Source organism: Erpetoichthys calabaricus, chromosome 3, assembly GCF_900747795.2.
Source record: "Erpetoichthys calabaricus chromosome 3, fErpCal1.3, whole genome shotgun sequence".
Taxonomy (NCBI): domain Eukaryota; kingdom Metazoa; phylum Chordata; class Cladistia; order Polypteriformes; family Polypteridae; genus Erpetoichthys; species Erpetoichthys calabaricus.
Genome location: NC_041396.2, coordinates 161,283,245 through 161,304,211, shown reverse-complemented (window position 1 = coordinate 161,304,211; position 20,967 = coordinate 161,283,245). Strand labels below are relative to the sequence as shown.

General features: G+C 37.4%; 1 protein-coding gene across 1 annotated transcript in view; it reads right to left on the bottom strand.

Annotated features, from left to right (window-relative positions):
• Positions 1–3,801: 3,801 nt before the first annotated feature.
• mocs3 (molybdenum cofactor synthesis 3) overlaps positions 3,802–20,967 on the bottom strand; it is a 69,090-nt gene continuing 51,924 nt past the window's right edge. Inside the window, exons 10-13 of the mRNA XM_028797457.2 lie at positions 14,624–14,671; positions 13,608–13,704; positions 10,474–10,575; positions 3,802–7,459 (exon numbers count right to left, since the gene is read on the bottom strand). Of these exons, the coding sequence (XP_028653290.1) occupies positions 7,302–7,459; positions 10,474–10,575; positions 13,608–13,704; positions 14,624–14,671 (405 nt within the window). The 3' untranslated portion in view covers positions 3,802–7,301. The remainder of the gene's footprint in view (positions 7,460–10,473; positions 10,576–13,607; positions 13,705–14,623; positions 14,672–20,967) is intronic.

The following is a 20,967-nucleotide window of genomic DNA, read 5'->3' as shown; positions in this document are numbered from 1 at the left end:
TGGGTGCTTCCCCTTCCCTCTGGAAAAAGATTTACAGTAGGTTAATCCAAACTAAAACAAATAGATTCAGGAACAGTTTCTATCCAAGACCTGCTATCTCTGTAACTTCTGCACTAGTCTAGATTGATAAAAGAGATTGACTGCAGTGCATTATGTTTTGTACTTTTGTATTTTAGCACTCTTTTTCATATTGTTATCTATTTTTATTTTATATTATATTCATATATATATATATATATTATTGTGGGCGGCACGGTGGCGGAGTGGGTAGCGCTGCTGCCTCGCAGTTGGGAGATCTGGGGACCTGGGTTCACTTCCCGGGTCCACCCTGCGTGGAGTTTGCATGTTCTCCCCGTGTCTGCGTGGGTTTCCTCCGGGTGCTCCGGTTTCCTCCCACAGTCCAAAGACATGCAGGTTAGGTGGATTGGCGATTCTAAATTGACCCTAGTGTGTGGGTGTGTTTGTGTGTGTCCTGCGGTGGGTTGGCACCTTGCCCGGGATTGGTTCCTGCCATGTGCCCTGTGTTGGCTGGGATTGGCTCCAGCAGACCCTTGTGTTCGGATTCAGCGGGTTGGAAAATGGATGGATGGATATATTATTGTGAGACACGCCGGACACCCCCAGAGTGAGACCACATCTTTATAAAAAGCACACGTTTTATTAATGCAATCCCACACAGCACACAGTGCTCCCAGCACCAATCACCCCTAATATGGGCCTTTCTCACACTGTCCATGGACGGCCGTTTCCTCTCTCCACGGGAGCTTCGTCCTGCTCCCACTCCCGACTCTAGCTCCCAGACTGTAGGAAGGCGGCCGCTTTTATGTTCACCCAGACGTGCTCCAGGTGCTCGATGATGCTCTTCCTCCATCTTCCCGGGTGTGGCAGAAGTGAATGTTTCCTGGGCTCTCTGAGGCTCGGGGTGCCCCCTGGCAGTGGCCATGGGCCCCAATGGGCATGATCCTCCTTGCTCCTCTCAAGATCCAGGGCGGTTTCCCCCTCGTGGCCCAGGGGATGTATATGCCACCTCCCAGTCCTTTCAGGCATCCTGGCTGGGTCTGTCACCCAGCCTCCTGTGACTAATATATATATATATATATATATATATATATATATATATATATACATACAGTACACAGTATATATCTATCTATATATATATATATATATATATATATATATATATATATATATAGATCTATATCTATATATATATATATATATATATATATATATATATATATAAAATGCTGTCTTCAACAAGGTGTCAAAGCAGATTTTTTCTTGTTTTAATTACAAGAACAATAAAGAGTACCTAGCTATGTATCTTTCCAAAAAGACTGTAACTTGAAAAATAATACTACTGGCAAAAAAATGTTAAGAATTGGGAAGTCATTTAAATCCGAGTCAAGTCACAAGTCATCAATAAGCAAGTCTAAGACAACTCAAGATAGGAGCTCACAAATTCAAAATAGAGGAAAGAAATCTGTGCAAAACATATAAAATAAAGCGGTTTTAAAATATTGCTAAGCAAGTCACAAGTCATTACATTTAAGACTTGTGTCATGTGACTTGAGTCACCCACCTCTGCTTATCAGATACCAGGCAGAGAAACTACAACAACATTTGTACAGTATTTGTACACAAAACAGGCAGGCAGAAAAATCAAAGGTAAGTTATGGCTAGTGAACAGGCAAAGTAGTTGAAAAAATAAATATTTGAATCCATAACTGAATTCAACAGGCTCCCTTACATAATGCCCTAAAATACAAAGAAAATGAGGAAAATCAAGTAAGCAGACTATTCAGAGAACATGCTGCTAGGTAACTATGTATAGAATATAAAAACATGGCACTATCATAGCACAGTAATTAGAGCTAGCAGTTCACTAACACAGGACAGTAGATCTGCATTCTGTCCTGGTCATTTTACATATGGGAATCTGCACAAACTTTGCTAATTGTGATTCAAGTGTCCACTGACATGCTTCTCTTCGGAGCTCTCAGAAGCTCAAGATGCCATTAACACAGCTGGATAAATACTCACACCATTTTGGAAAGATCAAGATGCTGCTCTGGCACTGACCAAGCAAATGTTACACTTTTTTTTTTTTTTTAAAGTGGGTTTCCTTTCTCCATTTTTTCTAATGTGAAACAGATTAAAGCAGAAAAAAATATAAAAAAATACATATTTTTTTATATGCTTATAACTTTATTGGGGAGGAAGGTGGGCTTGATTTTGGTGTTTGACCTGCAATTATTCTTTTAAAAGCACATCTGCTGGCAGGAAAATGACATAAATCTCAGCAAATCGATTAACAGTATGGTGCATTCCAGTATTTCCCATTGTGAAGTGCCATCTAAAGACAGGACCAGAAGCCAGAGCCCAACCATTAAAGTAATTCTTGTTTATCATGGCCCTGGAGAGTGTCACTATGTTACATGATGGTTGGATTTGCAAATACTGTATGAGTTTCACTCTACTTTGTACATTTGACAATAATACTGCTAGTATGAGGAAGGATAGCCCCATTACTCTGAAATTACTAAATGTCCCATAATCCCTACAGGGAAAAAACAGATACGTTAAGTGAAAGAAGGTTAAGGCACAGTCCACAAAGGAGCACAGTCTTGAGTTTCTTACAGGCCTTTTACTTCTGTGGCAGACCGAGCATAACGGTGACATTCAGGTAATGTTTCAACACAAGGCTTATAATCAAGGTGAAGTGGTGGGTTAAGTGCTTTTGCTCACTAGAAAACATCACAGAAATATTAACAAATGATCTGACTTACCCAGAAATGACACCAGGAACACAAGGCTTCCACAAACTTGGCTGAAAGGATCACTAGAACTCCTCATAGGCTTACTCTTGGCACACTGGACTGAGGAGAAACTCCAGACAGAACAAAGCAAAAACCCTGTTTTATCATGTGAGGTCCTATGGTGACCCTATTTTTCCCCTTTATATTCTTTATTGTGTAGACCTTAATAAAATGTCTTCAATCCCAAACACTTACCACTCTGTGATCATGCACTTTATCATCCCGCCCCCCCACCCACGACCCTCTTCTCCTCTACATCTGTAACCTTGGGCAATTAGACAGTGTAAAGGAACAGGCAAGAGTTAAGTTACACATTTAATTATGTATTATTAATTAAAATGCCCAAAAATTGAGGAAGCAGAATACTATACAAATATTGGCAAACCATACCCTTACAACCTAAGTAGCAGTGCCTTCTGCGTCCACAGGCAGGTCTGTTTTGCTTGCTTTGCTACCACATGGCAATTGAATGTGGAATTGAAACAGGCTGCATGCCTGTCTCAATATGGCTGCCACGATAGAGCTGTCTTCATCATGGTCTACTCCACATGGCCAAATGGTGAGAGAGAGAGAGAGGTAAAGGCAAGGTGACCAACTTTATTCCATTCTTAATCCCATTTGGCCTTCATGATACAGAATGGTCTCCGATTCAAAACCAGTCATAAACAGCCATACTTTAAACCAACAGAATGGGCCCTCTACCAATGAAAGTGCTCAGGTACAACTCCTCCCCAGGTTTCTTTGTTAAGTCCATTTATGGCCTTCCTGCAGGTGATGACTTACAAGCCCTACGTCCAAACACAGTGACCCTTGCCAAGCTGGTCTGATGCTTCATCCCCTTCACCATAAATTCCTCATCCTTTGGTTAGGTAGACATCAAAGCACCTCTGTCCTCATCAATAAAGTAAAACATGGCTCCTGAAACACTATTTAATAATTACATTTGCTATGTCTAGTTTACAAAGAAAGACATACAAAATATTTATCAAAATATTTATCAACATATGTTATAAATCAGTTCACCTTAAACCAATATAAATATTACAAGTGAGTCGACAGGAACAGGTAACAAAGCCTGAAGACAGTGCTCTCTTTTGAGAATTTAGTGGCCAGGGTATCCATGTTGCCAAATAGGCTCACAAACTGCAAGATGAAGATGGGTCACAGGAATACATAGGACACATACAAACACACTAGATGTTGACAATAATAGTCTTGGAACAAGAAATATTACTTCCCCTGTGATAAGGTGGTCATAATATAATACTGGCAAGAAAGACTTTATTCTAGCCACGGCATAATCCGTGAAACTAAGCATCTTGTTCAGAAATGTTCTCCTTCCTCCTCTGGAGATATCCCAAAGCAGAGCTTCCTGACAGGTGTACAGATATCCACAAACTCAAAGCCAGGTATTGTATAGGTGACGACTGTACTGTTGGGGACAAGTGGGTCAAGTGAAAGTGACTTTGAGTTGCACCAAGAAAAACTTTGACTGCCATTTGTGACAAGCAATAACTCAAGAGCACAGTGCCTTTTATTAAGATAGCCATTACAATATTCAGTTTCATTGCCTACTAATGTTGTAGTACAACTGGGAGGCTTCAACATTAGCATGGTGAAGTAACACGAGTGGTCTGCCTGATCTCAGCTGGAGTGGTGAAATGTTCTTAGATTTTATTATCAATGTCAAACATAATTTTCAAATGTAAAACTGCTCATACTTATTCCTGATAACAATGTATGTTGGGCTAAATGTCAATCATGAGTTTGTAGTCATCTCATTTGAACTGGAACCATAAGTTCTGCACATATGAATAACGTGAGATGCTGAGTAGTCATCTCATTAGCACTTTGCAGTGAGCTGTTTTAGAAGCCTAAGTGTCCAATGCTCATGTTTCAGTGTGATGTAAGTTAAACCCTCACTGACTGGAACAGTTTCTGTGACATCTTTGGGGGATGAGGGACACACACAGATTCTGAGTGGTTCCAGCTGAAGACCTCTGTAATGATATCAGCTATGAGGAGCTAATGCTAAAAGGCAGTCATTATGGCAACACTAGGACTTGCTAGAGGGGCAACAAAGGTGAGAAAGGCCTCCAAGTTTGAGTGGCTTTCAACACCAAGTTGACAGGAGGCTCTCTAAATTTGACTAACAAATACTAGTAAGCTAATAAGGTTGACTGAGGTAAAGGTTCACGAATGGGAGGATTTGGTGAGTGCAAGAAGAATGACTTTTGGGTGAGATTCTGTCAAACTTTTAACAATACCATCCAGCATTGTGGAGAAACATAGTCCTGAAAAAGAACATTTTAGATATTAAATCCAGTTCAGAAAAGAGACTGCATTTACTTATGTGGCTAAGATCAATGTGGTGCATGAAAAAACCTTTTAGTGGTAAATCTGCAAGAGTGGATCATACACTTCCGTAAATTAGGAAAGGAATTAATGTTAAAAGCGGCACCTTGTTCAGGGACCTCTCTATTACTCCAAGATAGATGGGCACACCTCTGCAAAACCTGCAGATAGGAATAGTGGTCACCATTTTTAATAAATGGTAACAACAAATTGTTTTGGATTGAAAGGGATTACATTCCTTAGCTACCAAAGACGACTTAAAATTGGGGTGCGAGAATAAAAAAAGACCAGCCAACAGTAAAACCTCAGATGAAGAGGAATCAATGAGCCCAGGCTTGGAAGTACAGACCAACATTTGGACTTTGCACAGATATCTGAGAAATTGTGGCAATCTTAATCACATGCACTTTTTAGGTTTGGAGAAGGACTTTTAATGGTCACGACAACTTATCGTAAGAGGCATTGGGGTCCATACTTGTCATTAAGTCTGATTCATGTGACGCGAGTGCAGGACATCACCAAGGGATGTCAACACGGAAAAAGAGATTAACATGTAACTGATGCTTGCAGAGTATATATACAGTTGAGGGCCTACGGGTTGTATCTTGCTTACTGTAATGGCAAATGTTTTAGTTTTATGCATGTACCATATACTCCTTATTTGCACTCTGAGTAAATTTTATATTAGTTGATGACTATTATTTCACTTACTGTATTCATCTGTGCAGAGTATGATATAAACAATGCTGTTCTGTTGTTTTACTGCAGTGTACTTCTCCATTCAATTTCCAAGCAGTCACAAAATAGCTCAGCTTTCATTTGACATGAACAAGTCTTGTATACAGTACATGGGAATATTTTTCACTTTTGATGATGTTGGCTTTTTATTATAATTGTTCTTATAATTGCTTTTTTTTTTACTTCAACTAGTCTTAGTATTTTTTTTTTATTTTTCAAGAATGAAAAATATATGGATGATACAGGGGTTAGTGCTGCTGACTTATGGATGTAGCATCCTGGGCCTAAATCCGAGGAGTTAAGTCTATGTTTAGTCTGCATATTCCCCCTGTGTCCCTAAAGACATGCATTTTAGGTTATCTGGTAGTTTTCTCTTAAATTTAGCAGGGGCCTGAGTAGGCCCTGCCTGTCCTTGGATGGTAAATCCACAAGGATCCTGCCACAAGTTTCAGAGTGATACGTTACAAACAGGGTGGTATTATGACTATTTGTTTAGCTTTTTGAAGACTGAAAGGAGTACACCTTCATAAGGTCTTGTTTCTCGAGTCAAACAATGTTTCTTCTGGCCTGCATGTGATGCTTTGTGGGTGAGACAACCTGCTATATAAACAAATTGTACACATTGATAACTACTTAAAAAATGATCTTGACTGTTGAGGTGTACAGAATTCTATAAAAATGCCAAACCTATGGGCAATGGACTCCACTCATTTACTTAATATAATTGATACACCAGCTCAGTGAAAGACTTTTATTGATTAATCTAATATCTGAATTAAACAATTATATCTTCTGAACAATTTCTTCTGCACAAATGTTTATTTTAGACTAGAGGGTTTTGCAGAAAGTTCATAATCTAAATATTTCAGTTCTTTTATGAAGTGAACATGAGCTCATTTCAGAAAATAGAGGCAAAAAATCTTTGGAAAAAGAGGAAACCAAAATATCAGTATAAAATAAGGCTATATTAAAAATAATGTAAGAGCCTGCTAAATATGATACACTAAGAGCTGTACTGAAGTATAATTCACCTTACATGATTGCAAATAATAAATTTTCTTTTTAATGTGAACTTTGTGTTTGACGTCAGTGCAAAAAAATAGTCTAGTAGATCAAATTTTAAACAATACCAGTAAAAACCTCTCTAATCAATACATAATAAGTCCAGCTGGAGATAAGAGTGTGCAAATATTGACAGTTGCTAAGGAACATTTTTTGTGTCAGTGAAGTTGATTTAAAAACAAGCATAATGGCAAAAAAGTGAATCTTATTATCAACATAAAATGTTTAAAATTACAAATGACTCATAAAAAATTCATACCAGCTAGACACACATATGTATACTTTTATATAAATATATATTTTTTTCAGTCCAACAATTAATAGTTAATATTGTGGAAACTTTGTATCAATCTTCTCCGCCCAAGCCATTAGTCCTCCTTGGATATCTTTGGCCTCTAAGGAATCTAGTTCAGAGCCGGACATTTTCTGTAAAGCGCATACTGCCTTCTGTGAATCATTTCCATTCTTGCAAACAACATACACTAAGAAAGAAAAAGAGAAAGACAATATATAAGTGTGGACAACAGACATGAAGAGAATACAGGCTTAGAAAAAAAAAATGACAAACACTCCTCACCCCATACCCATTCAAAATTTCTTTTTGAAACAGGAAACAATCTTGGATAGCTCCAAACTAGAGTACAGTCTGTGTTGTGTATGGCAGTCTTTCTCTGGTCCTTATGGGGGCTTGCTAAGTTCTCCAGATTTCTGGCTGTAAAGGTACGTTCTTATACATTATTACTACAGTGCATGTGTCTGAGTTTTGTGATGAACTGGAATCCTGTCCAGCTGTTAAAATTATCTAATGGGATAGTATAGGGTAGTGGAAAAAAATACTGAATAACATTCTCTTTCTACAGCAGCACAGTGGCACAGTGGTAGAGCTTTTGCCTCACAGTAAGGCATCCAGGGTCCACCCTGCGTGAAGTCTGCATTTCCTCCCACTTGTCTTAAGACATTGGCGGCATGGTGGCACAGTGGGTAGCGCTGCTGCCTCGCAGTTGGGAGACCTGGGGACCTGGGTTCGCTTCCCGGGTCCTCCCTGCATGGAGTTTGCATGTTCTCCCCGTGTCTGTGTGGGTTTCCTCTGGGTGCTCCGGTTTCCTCCCACAGTCCAAAGACATGCAGGTTAGGTGGATTGGCGATTCTAAATTGGCCCTAGTGTGTGCTTGGTGTGTCCTGCGGTGGGTTGGCACCCTGCCCGGGATTGGTTCCTGCCTTGTGCCCTGTGTTGGCTGGGATTGGCTCCGGCAGACCCCCGTGACCCTGTGTTCGGATTCAGCAGGTTGGAAAATGGATGGATGGATGTCTTAAGACACGCAGGTTAGGTGAATTGGCGACACTATATTGTCCCTAGTGCGTGTTAGGTGTTTGTGTGTTAGCCCTGTGCAGCGTTTGCTCCTGCCTTGCTCACTATGATAGATGCAATAGGCTCAGGCCTCCTTGGCATCCATGGCCTAGATTAAGTGTGTTAGAAAATGACATTACATTCTATTTGTGATGACCAATTCTGTGGCTCAGATTAAAGACAGAACAACAAAGAGAATGAAAATGAATGCTATCTTTACATGTACGAACACAATGTATTCTTCTCAGAGCAAATGAATGGACTGATTATCCAAAAGATGATTCCTAAAGTAATAAATTCATTTAAAATGAAAGTTTAAACTTTAAAGATTATTTGTGTAGTGCATACTTAAATGTTTGAAGTACTTCTACATTTAGGCTCTTAGCAGGCACTTGTATCCAATACTTACAAAACAGGTTAACAGAATCGAGTAAGCACCAGTGTGGGGGACTGTTTTAGAACAAGTGTTACAAAATTGATTATCACAAGTGAAGTGCTCTAAACCAAACAGAACAACACAAGACTAAATGCGCTTTCGTAGTTACAAAGAACCCCACATCAACACCACTATCAATTAGAAAGATATTCTCAGAACAGGAAAGAGTCTTTTTAGACACACTAAGGGAGTCTCAGCTCATTCTTTCAGGTAGGAGCTACACATGAAGTATCTGGATTTTGATTTGATGTCACATACAGGCCATTTACTTGCAGACCTGACTGAGAAGAGCGTAAGGACCTCATAAAAGTGTTCCCATTTGCAAAGGTGCTGATTCATTGATTGCTCAATAGGCAAGCATCAAAGATTTGAACTTGTGTGCTACAACAGCATAAATTAGTATGACATCTTTATCCAAAACAGATTCAAACACGAACATTTGAATATAAAAAGTCCAAAGCAATGGTGCTAGCTAATATTCCAAGCAATGGTTTTATGGTCCTTTTTATATTAATTCATTGCACATTTCATGCAAACCATTTCAGTCCTTTAATAGTGAACACCATTCCCAAATACTGTATATAGTAACAGGGATGATATGACAATCAATCTTACAGTATATCAAGAGTAATTTTTATATTACAAATGACTAATAAAAAATAATACCAATTGGACACACACATGTTCTCATTATACATAGTTAATATTGTGTAAATTATTTAACATTTTCTTTTAAGAATTAGAGGAGGGATAGTGAGAGGTAATCTTGTGGTTTATAGTGAAACAACCTCTGGAATGGCCACAGGCAATCTCAGAAAATATAACATTCATATTGAACTATTATGCTTGTATTGTTACAAATCTTGTTTGCATGTAGCAAGTACGACATATAAAGTTTTTGTCAAGAATTACAACTGTTGTAGGACCGCCACATAAATAGAAGTAATGTGTCCCTTAGTTTAGTTGTATCCCTGTTACTCTATATGGCACTGAATTATCATTTTCCTCTGGGTTCTGCAATTCCCTATTGAACGGCGGGTGTTCCAGATGTCCACATTACCACCATCATCTTCAGTTTCTTCCATGTGAAGCCAGAAAACCATGAGGCCTGACTTAGAACATCTCTGTTAGGTAGAATGCCCAGTGGGGGCTGGGCAGTCCTTTGGCCTTTGAACCCCTGCAGATTTTGTTTTTTTTCTCTCTAACCTAACTGGAGTTTTTTTCTGTCCTCCTGGCCATTCAACCTTACCATTTTCTTTGTTTCATACTGTATAATATTATTGCCTAATCTTGTTTCATATTAGCATCTTTTAATTTCATTTTGTAAAGCACTTTCAGCTACATTGTTTGTATGAAAACGTACTATATAAATAAATGTGGTTGTTGTTGCCATTGTTAAAAAAAAATCTGACATAGGCACTGAATTATGAAAACATGAAACAATATGCATAAATTTTCCATGTGAGATATTTCAGGTTCATACATATTATTAAAACAGGCATATTTTTTCAGTCTATTAGAACAATAAAATTCCTTGTAATTAAAATGTACATAGGTATGCCAATATTACAACTGCAGAAAGCTTCATGAAAGATTTTAAAGTACTCAGTACAGCTAATAATGAAAAAGTAATACTCCATAGTATTATTAGAAAGAATAGTAATAAAGCAATATTAAAATACTTTTCATGATAAAGGTTAGCAGTGCTGTACCTTGCACAGGAGACTGTAGGTTTCTTTTATATTCTCTCATTTTTTCTTTCAACAGAGCAATATCCTCAGGTTTACATTGCTCCAGATTTGAAAGAGGAATATCTGAATACAGTGTATAGAAAAAATATTTTTTCAGAAAGACACAAAAAGGTACCCTACATTTATGCAAGATGCAAGAAAACATTGTGAATTAACAAAAACATTTCAATAGGCTGTTGCTTGCTCAAGAAAAATATAAAAAGCCCACTAAATGTTGTTTAGTAAAAAGACAATGAGATTACTTATCTATTGTAATGAAAAATACAATTTATCCAAATCAGCCATCTTATTATTTTTTTTTTTTTTACAGATTACTACAGTACAGTACTCTGGTATCAAATATTGTGAAAGGCATATACTGTATATGCACACAGATGTTAAACAGTAAGAGGCAGAACATATTTTAATTCATTTATCTCTCAGAGGAGGGTAACTGGTCACACTTGTAACCCAGAAGTGGATACACTGGGCTACCTTGCTCATTTGTGCTATTGGGGTTAAATGTGTGAACACAAAAAAAAACTTAATGAAAGTGATGAAATATGGAGACCAACTAAATGGCACCCATATGGATAATCCACATGATGTGGTAAACACTAACAAATGGTTTTTAAATGGTAAATGGTGATTATGGTTTTTCATAGTAATCATTAAGATGTTACTGTTTTAACACTATTAGTATACTAAGGCATTTTTAAACATGCTGGGCTAATATAGTTACACCTGTCGAACAGCTGTCTGATGGCTTCTTTTCTCTTATCTTCTGAGTATGATGTGACTGCATGAAGCATTACATGTAGCTTTATTTGTAAATGCCAATTGTATAATTACACCCATGAGATAACAATATTTGTGCTGCAACTATAGACTTTCAGAAACTGCTCAGACTAAAGTATGCCTTACTTCATCTTAATAAAAGCGAACAGAACTTTGGGAGTCAACAATGTGAGCAAGCAAGTTGGACTGTAGCCAGGGATATGCATACATTGACATCTTGACCTGGCTTGATGGTACATTTTCGTTGCAAGGCCAAAATAGTGAAAAGGTATTGAGATGGGCAAGGGGCAGGTGCTGCCTCCTGAGACCTGGTATTTACCCAGTACACTTGTTTGGAGTATCCCATAGGCAGTACTGGTCACCTGTGTGGACGGTCATTCCTGATACGGTCCTCTGGAGTCCTTGGACAGAGCTACTGGAGGAGGCTACCCTATCATTTTGAAGTTCTGCCTGACCATGAAGTATTTCCTATTTGCAATACCGATATACAAGATATACTTCTAACTTCGGGTTGAAAAGGAGCTTTGCCTCAGTCAGGAGGGACTGAATCAGGAACAGCACTCAACTGGTGAGGAGGAACAGCAGAAAACAGAACACAGATAGAGAACAGTCTATTGCATGTTGTTGGTGGCAAATGGGATGGATGGGCATACTGGCAAGGAGTTGGGCAGATACCTTAACCCGGACGGGAAGACCCGAGTGGACAGAAAGGTATCCTGGCCAAGATGGGGAAGGTTGTTGCACCTGGACAAGATTTCCCTAATGGATGGATGGACATCCCAGCCAGAAAAGAGGATGGTTCCTTACCCAGGCAAGCAGTCCAAGACAAATGGTCAAGCATCCTGACCAGACATGTGTGCAGAATCTTCTCTGGCTGGGATAAAAGAGGAGGACAGGGAAGGACTGTTGCCAGAGGGTGTTTATTCCCCCCAGCTGCTAGATGGCAGCAGCCCTCAATATCGGTGCCCATTTGGGAACTGGCAGGGAATGCCGGGAGTTTCAGTCCAGCAGCATAGTCCTCCTGGAGTTTGTGGTTTCCGCAAGAGGGCGCTGCAGACAGAGGTACTACCCATTATGTGGAGGTTCAGTGTGCTCCAGAAGTGCTTCCAATGGGCAACAGTCCTGGCACAGGACGTACTTCCTGGTCTTCAATAAAAGGGACCACACTCCATTGTCCAGGCGAGTCAGAGCTGGGAGGAGGACCACCAACACTCAAATGATGGAGAGCAGTGTGGTGGAGAGATGAGAGGTGTTTGGAGGAGAAGTGACCTGTGCTTGGTGCTTTTTTGTGAGGTATTTATATAACACCCAGGATTGTCTTAGTGTGTTCGTGTTGGGCTTTGGGGTTCTCCGTCACCCCCAAGCTTTCACAATGTATAATGTTTAGAGCTATCAGTATCTTCTGGTGTGTTCTGGACTGTAATCTGAAACTACTGTTTTTAATAAAATGGCGCCTGTGGACTGAAACCTTGTGTCTAAAGCAGATGCATTCCGGGTTTGGTGAGAGTTTAAAGGTCAAAATAAGCCTTTCTTAAAAGGGTCCTACTTTATTACCTACATCAATCCCATACTTACTTAGATTAAGAAAACAATATGTAAGAAAGATCTTCTCATTTGTATCAACTTACCTCTCACATGTACTGTTGTGTTGACTTTACAGTACCTGTTCACTATTACTTTTAATTTATTTATTTATGTGTGACAATATAAATCATATTATATGACAACAAGATACAGATAGACTAATTTCATATTATGCATGCAAATATATTTTGTTTATTAAATGGTACTTTCAGCTTGTGCCTGCATTAAAACACAAAGGCTCTTTAAAACACCATCAGTGGATTCAATGAAACTGGCCTTGGATATAAAAACACATCAACATGTATAACACAAATATAAAATAAATTGCCCTTCCAAAGTAAAAGTAATAATAAAAAAGAGTGAAACTTCATAGGTCTAAGCAAGCACAATTAAAAAGAAATAAAATATTTAAAATGGACTGAATTATTTAACATTTGTAGCTACTGATCAAATAACTATTCACATGGATAAAACTGAAATCCTATATGCATATCAAGTTCAAAAGCAAGGTATTGCATATCCACAATCACAAGATTAATTCTTTCCCTACTTTACAGACAAACATACAAAAGGCTATCTACTTGCAGTTTTTATATATCAGAGTAGTTCCACTGATTTTTAAACCAGGCCTGTGTCACATAATTTTCTTTTTCAAGTTTGTTTTTGTCAAATGCTCATTTTAACCTAACTCAGGTATCTTATCTAGAACCCTTGTTGTGATTGTCAAAGGATACTTATAGAAGATGACAGACAGCAGATGTTAAACTCTACTAATGGACGAACATCAAGGAGTAAGTGTGGGATCTTGTCATCTAGAATCTGTTTATACTCCTAATAGGAAGAAAAAATGATAAGCAAGTTTTGTTGACATTTTTTTTGGTCATTCTTGTATTCGCTCTGGTCCTTTTGCACCTTGGTACTGAGAAGTCAAGCAAAATTACACCTTTTATTGGGTAACTGAACAGATTACAATATGTAAGCTTTCGAGGCAGCTCAGACCTGAACAAAGGGCCTCAGCTGCCTCGAAAGCTTACATATTGTAATCTGTTCAGTTAGCCAATAAAAGGTGTAATTTTGCTTGACTTCTCATTGCATCCATAATGGCTAACACTGTTAAACGGCCTACTACTACACCTTGGTATTGTAAACACAGAATGCAAAAACACTTAAACACTAAACACTTACTTTAATCAAGAAAGCACTGTTAACAAAGTGTATCTGAACCTTTTTCATAGAAGACATAATTCTTGAGACACTTTAATAATAAATTAGAGTTTAATTTGAAGCCAATGGAAAAAAAATAATTTCCTCACTGACAGAGACGTATTCACCACCAACATTAAATTTCAGGAACCATTAGGGTTCAACAATTAAAGGTAAAATACATGTAGTCAGTAAAGCAAATAAGTTACAGAAGGCAAGTTTTGGTTATGTGCTTAATAAGTACTTCCATTTTGATGAAGGTCAAACATTATTTAAAAAATATCAAATATAGAAACCATTAACATATCTTCACCAGCATAAAAAAGAAAACTCAAAGCACCCTCAGTGGTTTACACAAAATCATTGTGCAAGTCAGTTTTGGAAACTGTTCCTACTGTTTTGTCATTTTGCAGTCCCACTTTTTAATAAACTAGTCATTTCAACAATTAGGTACAATATGTTAAAGAATAATACAATATATCAATACTTTGAATTTCCTGTGACTGAATGTATATACAATATTCTTAAAAAGTTTTATTAGCATTACCTGGATGGTTATTCTTTTATCACTTGTCAGCAAACACAATCTTCTGCACTGGGGGGGAAAAAAAAATAAAAATAAATATATATATATATAGGGCGGCACGGTGGCGCAGTGGGTAGCGCTGCTGCCTCGCAGTTGGGTGATCTGGGGACCTGGGTTTGCTTCCCGGGTCCTCCCTGCGTGGAGTTTGCATGTTCTCCCCGTGTCTGCGTGGGTTTCCTCCGGGCGCTCCGGTTTCTTCCCACAGTCCAAAGACATGCAGGTCAGGTGGATTGGCGATTCTAAATTGGCCCTAGTGTGTGCTTGGTGTGTGGGTGTGTTTGTGTGTGTCCTGCGGTGGGTTGGCACCCTGCCCGGGATTGGTTCCCTGCCTTGTGCCGGCTGGGATTGGCTCCAGCAGACCCCCGTGACCCTGTGTTCGGATTCAGCGGGTTGGAAAATGGATGGATGGATATATATATATATATATATATATATATATATATATATATACTGCTTTATAATTACAGGACCATGTGGACATTCCATACTGCATCATATCAGACCATCCAGCAGCCTCTGCTGCACTTTGTGTGGAAAAAAATCTATAGTACGCTCACTATGTTAAGCATACTTTTACTTTTCCCTGCCCTGTTATTTAATTTAGTTGGTGTGGTTGTAAATGGAACACTTTTTATACTTGTTTCTTGTTTAACTGGGGTGGAACAAGTAAAGGGAACATTTGTATATGATGGAAAAAGATATGAGCAGTCATGTAAAAGCTAAAATTGTTTTCTTATCTTGAGAAATACCCATGAGTGAGAGTAGCAGGCAATGTCCAGTCCAGTTAGTTTTTCATTATTTTCAATATTACCCTCCGAGTATTTACAATGGATGTCAGTGCACAAGTTCCACATAGTTCAAAGCAAAGTTGTTAACAATATAGTAATATATTTTGAATTAAAAATACTTCTGAGACAGAACAAGCATAAATTAACAACTCCTGTTATCTGGAGTAGTGAATACACAGATTCTTCTAAACAGCATTTTAGAATAACCTAATGTGATGTTGTATCAGACTTTTAGAATACACTGCTAGGTATTGTTTATAGCCACCTCAGAATCTGAGAACTGATGAGATGAGTGCAGGAATGCACAAATAGATAACTTTGATGTTTCTCAGCTTTTGCATACCATTACTGTCTTATACTGTTTAAACTATATTTTTATTCCTGGTTGGCGGGACATTTACATGTTTTCTAGTTGATGGGGAATTATACAAGAATCCAATGCCATCCCCATACACTAAAGTCGGAGCTGTGTGTATTCAAAAAGACCATGTGTAAGTGAGAACTCCTAGCAATCATTACTTTCTATCTTAAATATGATGGTGCCAGGACAAACCCCAGGTGCTCACAATCTTTCACTGGAGGAAAAATGAGGTTAGATAATGAATAAATAGATCTAAACATACTAGGCTACCAAATTGTGCAAATAAGAGTTAAAGTGGTGAATAGAGTTTTACCATAGCATCAAATTAAAAAAAGTCTGAATTAGTTTAAGCTGCTCTAATTCAGGGTGTTCAAAAGAAAAGTAATAATTTACTTTATGAGGCAGAAGTACATAATAAAAAAGAATCAAGTATTTAAAATATTAAAATGTGTGCTTTAATTTAAATGCTTGAAGTCCAAATATTCCTTTACTGTAATAGAAACTTGCTTTTTTTACCCTTTGATAGAGGTCCATATGGGGTTAAATTCCAAGTAAAACATCAAAAATAACATCATAGTCTTAACCCCCTGACCTTGAAACAGTGTAAACCAATACCACACATGCTAATGTTTGCAGTTTGTCACTTTCAACCTTCTGGGAGTGGCACTTAGAGGGATAGCACAACTGATAATAAAATATTTAAAATATTATCATATTTGTGATCAGAAACCTTGAAATATCATAAAATGACACTCCACATGACTATATTATCGATCCCCATTTTTTCAAAATTTGTAAAAAGGAGTAACTTTGACCCCTTGTACCCCATTAGGGGGTGAACCCCTGGAGTCTGTTGATGTGCACTGCCAAATTTCAAATCCCTCTAATCATTTTTGCTAAAGACACATATTGGTTTGCTCTTTATCATAAGGATATAATTTATTGCACAAAATTTGATCCAAAATGGCTTAAAATGGGTGTAAGAAGGTCAAAAATAGAAGGCACCAAGATGTGTCAAATGATGTATCATATGTGCAGGTTTTCACATACTGATGAGTCAGGATGCGTCAGACAAAAAAACTGAAGTGAATTCTGAAGTAAGTCTTATGAACACAACATTTTAACTAAAATGTTTTCTATATGCTGTGGCACTATCTTTTGATATGTGCATTTAGGAATGGAGAGTAATTACAAGTGCTTTAAACCATATGAAATAGGTTGCACACAAGTCAAAAAAAACAGATGGATCGATCGTTTTTATGGCCCAGACAACTCAGTGCATAGTTAACAGATCCAATTATAATCATTTTATTCAGGTATAAATTGGTGGCATGGAGAGGAATAATGACTAGCTATGGTATTATATAACGTGTTTCCTCTGACCCTTGTCTAAGTTAAATTTTGAATGCTAAATATTAAAATTGTGTGTGTGTGTGTGTTTTCTTTTTTTTGCTGTTGCATGAAGACTACTGTCTTGCTTATAGAGGCTTCTTTCTGTAATGATTTTATTTTTGAGCTGTATAAGAATATTTTAACTCTTTAGCACACCCATATTAAAAACAGCAGCAGTACTGTGTTGCCAGCTCACCATTTTCATTCAGTCTCATACCACACTGCTAAAATTATAAGTAGCATCAAAAAAGTGCAACAAGCTAGACATTGCTGCATTTTTTCTTTAACATTTTTCATTTTAAATGCTATTGTTTGTCTTAAAGAACACAATTAAAATGACAGGGCATTCAGGGCATTCTATTCCCTGAGTTAATATGATGAGGAAGAATGTAGCCTTGAAGTTACTTAGTGCAGATTTTGCCATCCAGTTCACAGCATGCAACTAATACTAGCTGATACTTTCAGATTAATGTTCAAAATAATGAAAACTAAATAACTAAGCTGAAAAGTGCAGACTCCTCTTGCCCACAGCAAGGAAGAAAACAACTGTGAACTGTTCCTTTAATATATGTTTGTTGGGGGTCTGTCTGTCTGTAAATGGTGCATCACTGATTGGCACTGATACTTTATTCTTTTAGAAAGTGGAGTTGGAATCTCAGACTGGATCTTGTCTCTGTGGAATCTTCATATTCTACCTGTGCCTAGATGTATTTTCTCCAGTTACTTTTGTTTTAATGATCCTTTATAAGCTTATATGGGTTTGTAAGTAAATGAGGGGTTGCACATTGTAGGATTCAGTCCTGACTTACCTTCAATGTTGCAGGGAAAATATTTGATTTCCCATTAACCTGATTTGATTTATGAGTTTCAGAAAATACACAAATGAATATATATTCTGTCAAAGATGTGAGCACAAATCTGTTACAGTGCAGAATTCTTAGGGGAAGAGGCAGAACATAATTCAGTAAGGTTATATAGCACGATGTGTGGAGTCCAAGGAGGTTATGCTCAAGCTTTATAATGCACTGGTGAGGCCTCATCTGGAGTACTGTGTGCAGTTTTGGTCTCCAGGCTACAAAAAGGACATAATAGCACTAGAAAGGGTCTAGAGAAGAGTGACTAGACTGATTCCAGGGCTACAGGGGTTGAATTATGAGGAAAGATTAAAAGAGCTGAACCTTTACAGTTTAAGCAAAAGAAGATTAAGAGGTGACATGATTGAAGTGTTTAAAATTATGAAGGGAATTAGTACAGTGGATTGAGACTGTTATTTTAAAATAAGTTCATCAAGAACACACGGACACAGATGGAAACTTGTTAAGGGTAAATTTCGCACAAACATTAGGAAGTTTTTCTTTACACAAAGAACGATAGACACTTGGAATAAGCTACCAAGTAGTGTGGTATCCAGTAAGACTTTAGGAACTTTGAAAACTCGACATGATGTTTATTTGGAAGAAATAAGTGGATAGGACTGGCAAGCTTTGTGGGCTGAATGGCCTGTTCTCATCTAGATTGTTCTAATGTTCTAAGGTAATGTACTTGTCTGCTATCTCTGTAGTAATAATGATCATTAGAGGAAGAAGAAACATAAAGCTCAACCTGACTCTGCTCAAAAAAACACAAATAAAAGTAGTCCTCCATTGGTTATTGGCAGTCAGAAGATCTTGGAAGGGACCAACAGCAGAAGGCATCGAGGGGGCTATTAACAATTTATTAAGCATTTCTCCGTACATCTATATGGGTGTCTGAGGTGGCACCTCAGATCTATTCAGATTTTCATTTACTGGTGCAATACAAATGAATTTCAAAATTGTGTGGTTCAAGTTTACTATATTAGTAACATGCAGATAACTTTTCTGGATGTGTCTAAACAAAAAATGAAAAATGATTTGAAAAATAATGATGCCAAAATCAGCCTTCAGTGTTGGGGAAAAAACTTTTCTACTTCTGTTCAGACTACTAGTACTGTATTTTAGAAAAGGTCTGTGGATTTTATGTAATGTATCGAGTCTTGAAAATGTTTTATTTTGGTCAACTCAAACCCTTAAACTATACCCTGTTCTGGAAATCGTAAACTAAACAACACATTCTGTAAAACAACAAAAGGAAGGAAAATCAAATCTAGCTCTGGGGACTAATTGTAGTTCCTGCTTCTAAAAGTGCACTAGAGAAGAGTTTAACTAATCAGAATGTATCTACTGTGCTGTAATACTGTAATATAATTTACTGAACAGTTCTTCATGCATACATTTTGCATGATTTACTGCCTGAGAGAGTCTTTAATTCAATTTTCAGACAAAGAGAGAATTGCAAAGGCAATGACCTTAAAAGGACATGCATGTCAACTGATTATTCATTTTACTTTTTTGAATTTGGAAACAGGCACTAACAGGCATTAGCAATTCTTTCAGTACTTCAAACTCATCGACAATCTGCTCATGTAATTTCAACCAAATTTGGATAAAGAAACAAATAAGTCTCTGGGGTCAAAAGTAAGGTTTTGGATGAGACAGCGATGTTGTTGTAGTAGTAGTATTGTCAATTGTGCAGAATACATGGGAATTGTTACTTTCATGACTGGCCAACATGTTATACATTATTAAATTTTATTTCATAAGAGACCACACTTATGCTTAGTGCTTTCCCCTGTTCGCTTACAGGTTCAGAAACCTGGACCTGATTCTTGGTATAATCACTGTCTGTATTAACTCCTTGTACTGGTATGTGTATGATCTCCCTGTTGCTCTAATTTCATCACACACTCCAAAAATGTGCAACTATTAGTCTGAGATTCTAAACTAGCCCTGTATGAGTGAATGCAAATACTGATTTGTATAAAAGTGTGCCTTTTGAGATGGATTACAATCTGTTCAGGGCAATTTCTGCTCATCCTTATAACTGATAATGTGGATCGACTAAATAAAAGGATTAATGGAAATCAAGGTGTAGATGCTATGAGTGTTTCAATTGCTGTCTACTGCAATATTTACATTGTTTATGCAGCCTATTTAAAGCAGGAAAAGTACACTATAAAGTTTTCTGGTTTAATTAATTAATATAGAAGAAATATGTATAGAACATTCCAGAAAAAATGATACCAATTGTCTCAGAACAACCAATAATATTAAGAAAACATTTGTGCCCATTTGCTTGCAAATTAGTTTACAATATATTTTTGCCCATTTAACTTAAAATTCAGACTTTTTCTTATTTTAAAACCAAACTGCAATGAAAGTACAGTATATAAAAAGCTTTTTTTCTACATGCAGAGAAGATTTTCAAATCATGCATCACTAACATTTTATTGTGAACTGCTCTTTAACAGCCACTTAACTAACAATTACTTTACAACAGGCACTTGAGACAGGGATACTCTGCTGCACACAAATAAAAAGTTGATGTTCTACAGCTTGTGGTAGAGTTGGCGTGTAACATGGCTAAAGGCAAATGTATATAGCTAATACACTGTGGTCTGTGCAGTAATTAGACATTGATTCATAGTTCTTAAGAATTTCCTCAAAGTGATAGTAGAGGTCTCACTGGGATAAAGGAGGAAAAATTAAAAAAAAAAAAAACAATCCAGGTTGTGTTCACAATGCTAAGTACTGTGTTTCTGAAAATGCTTTTACCAGGAAAGCCATTGTTCAAAATAAGCAATCAGCATCTCAAAATTTGCCTCATGTGGATGTGATGAATGCAGACTGATTATAATGCACGTAGTTACACTGTGTTACAGTATGTATTAGCATATTAAAGACTTT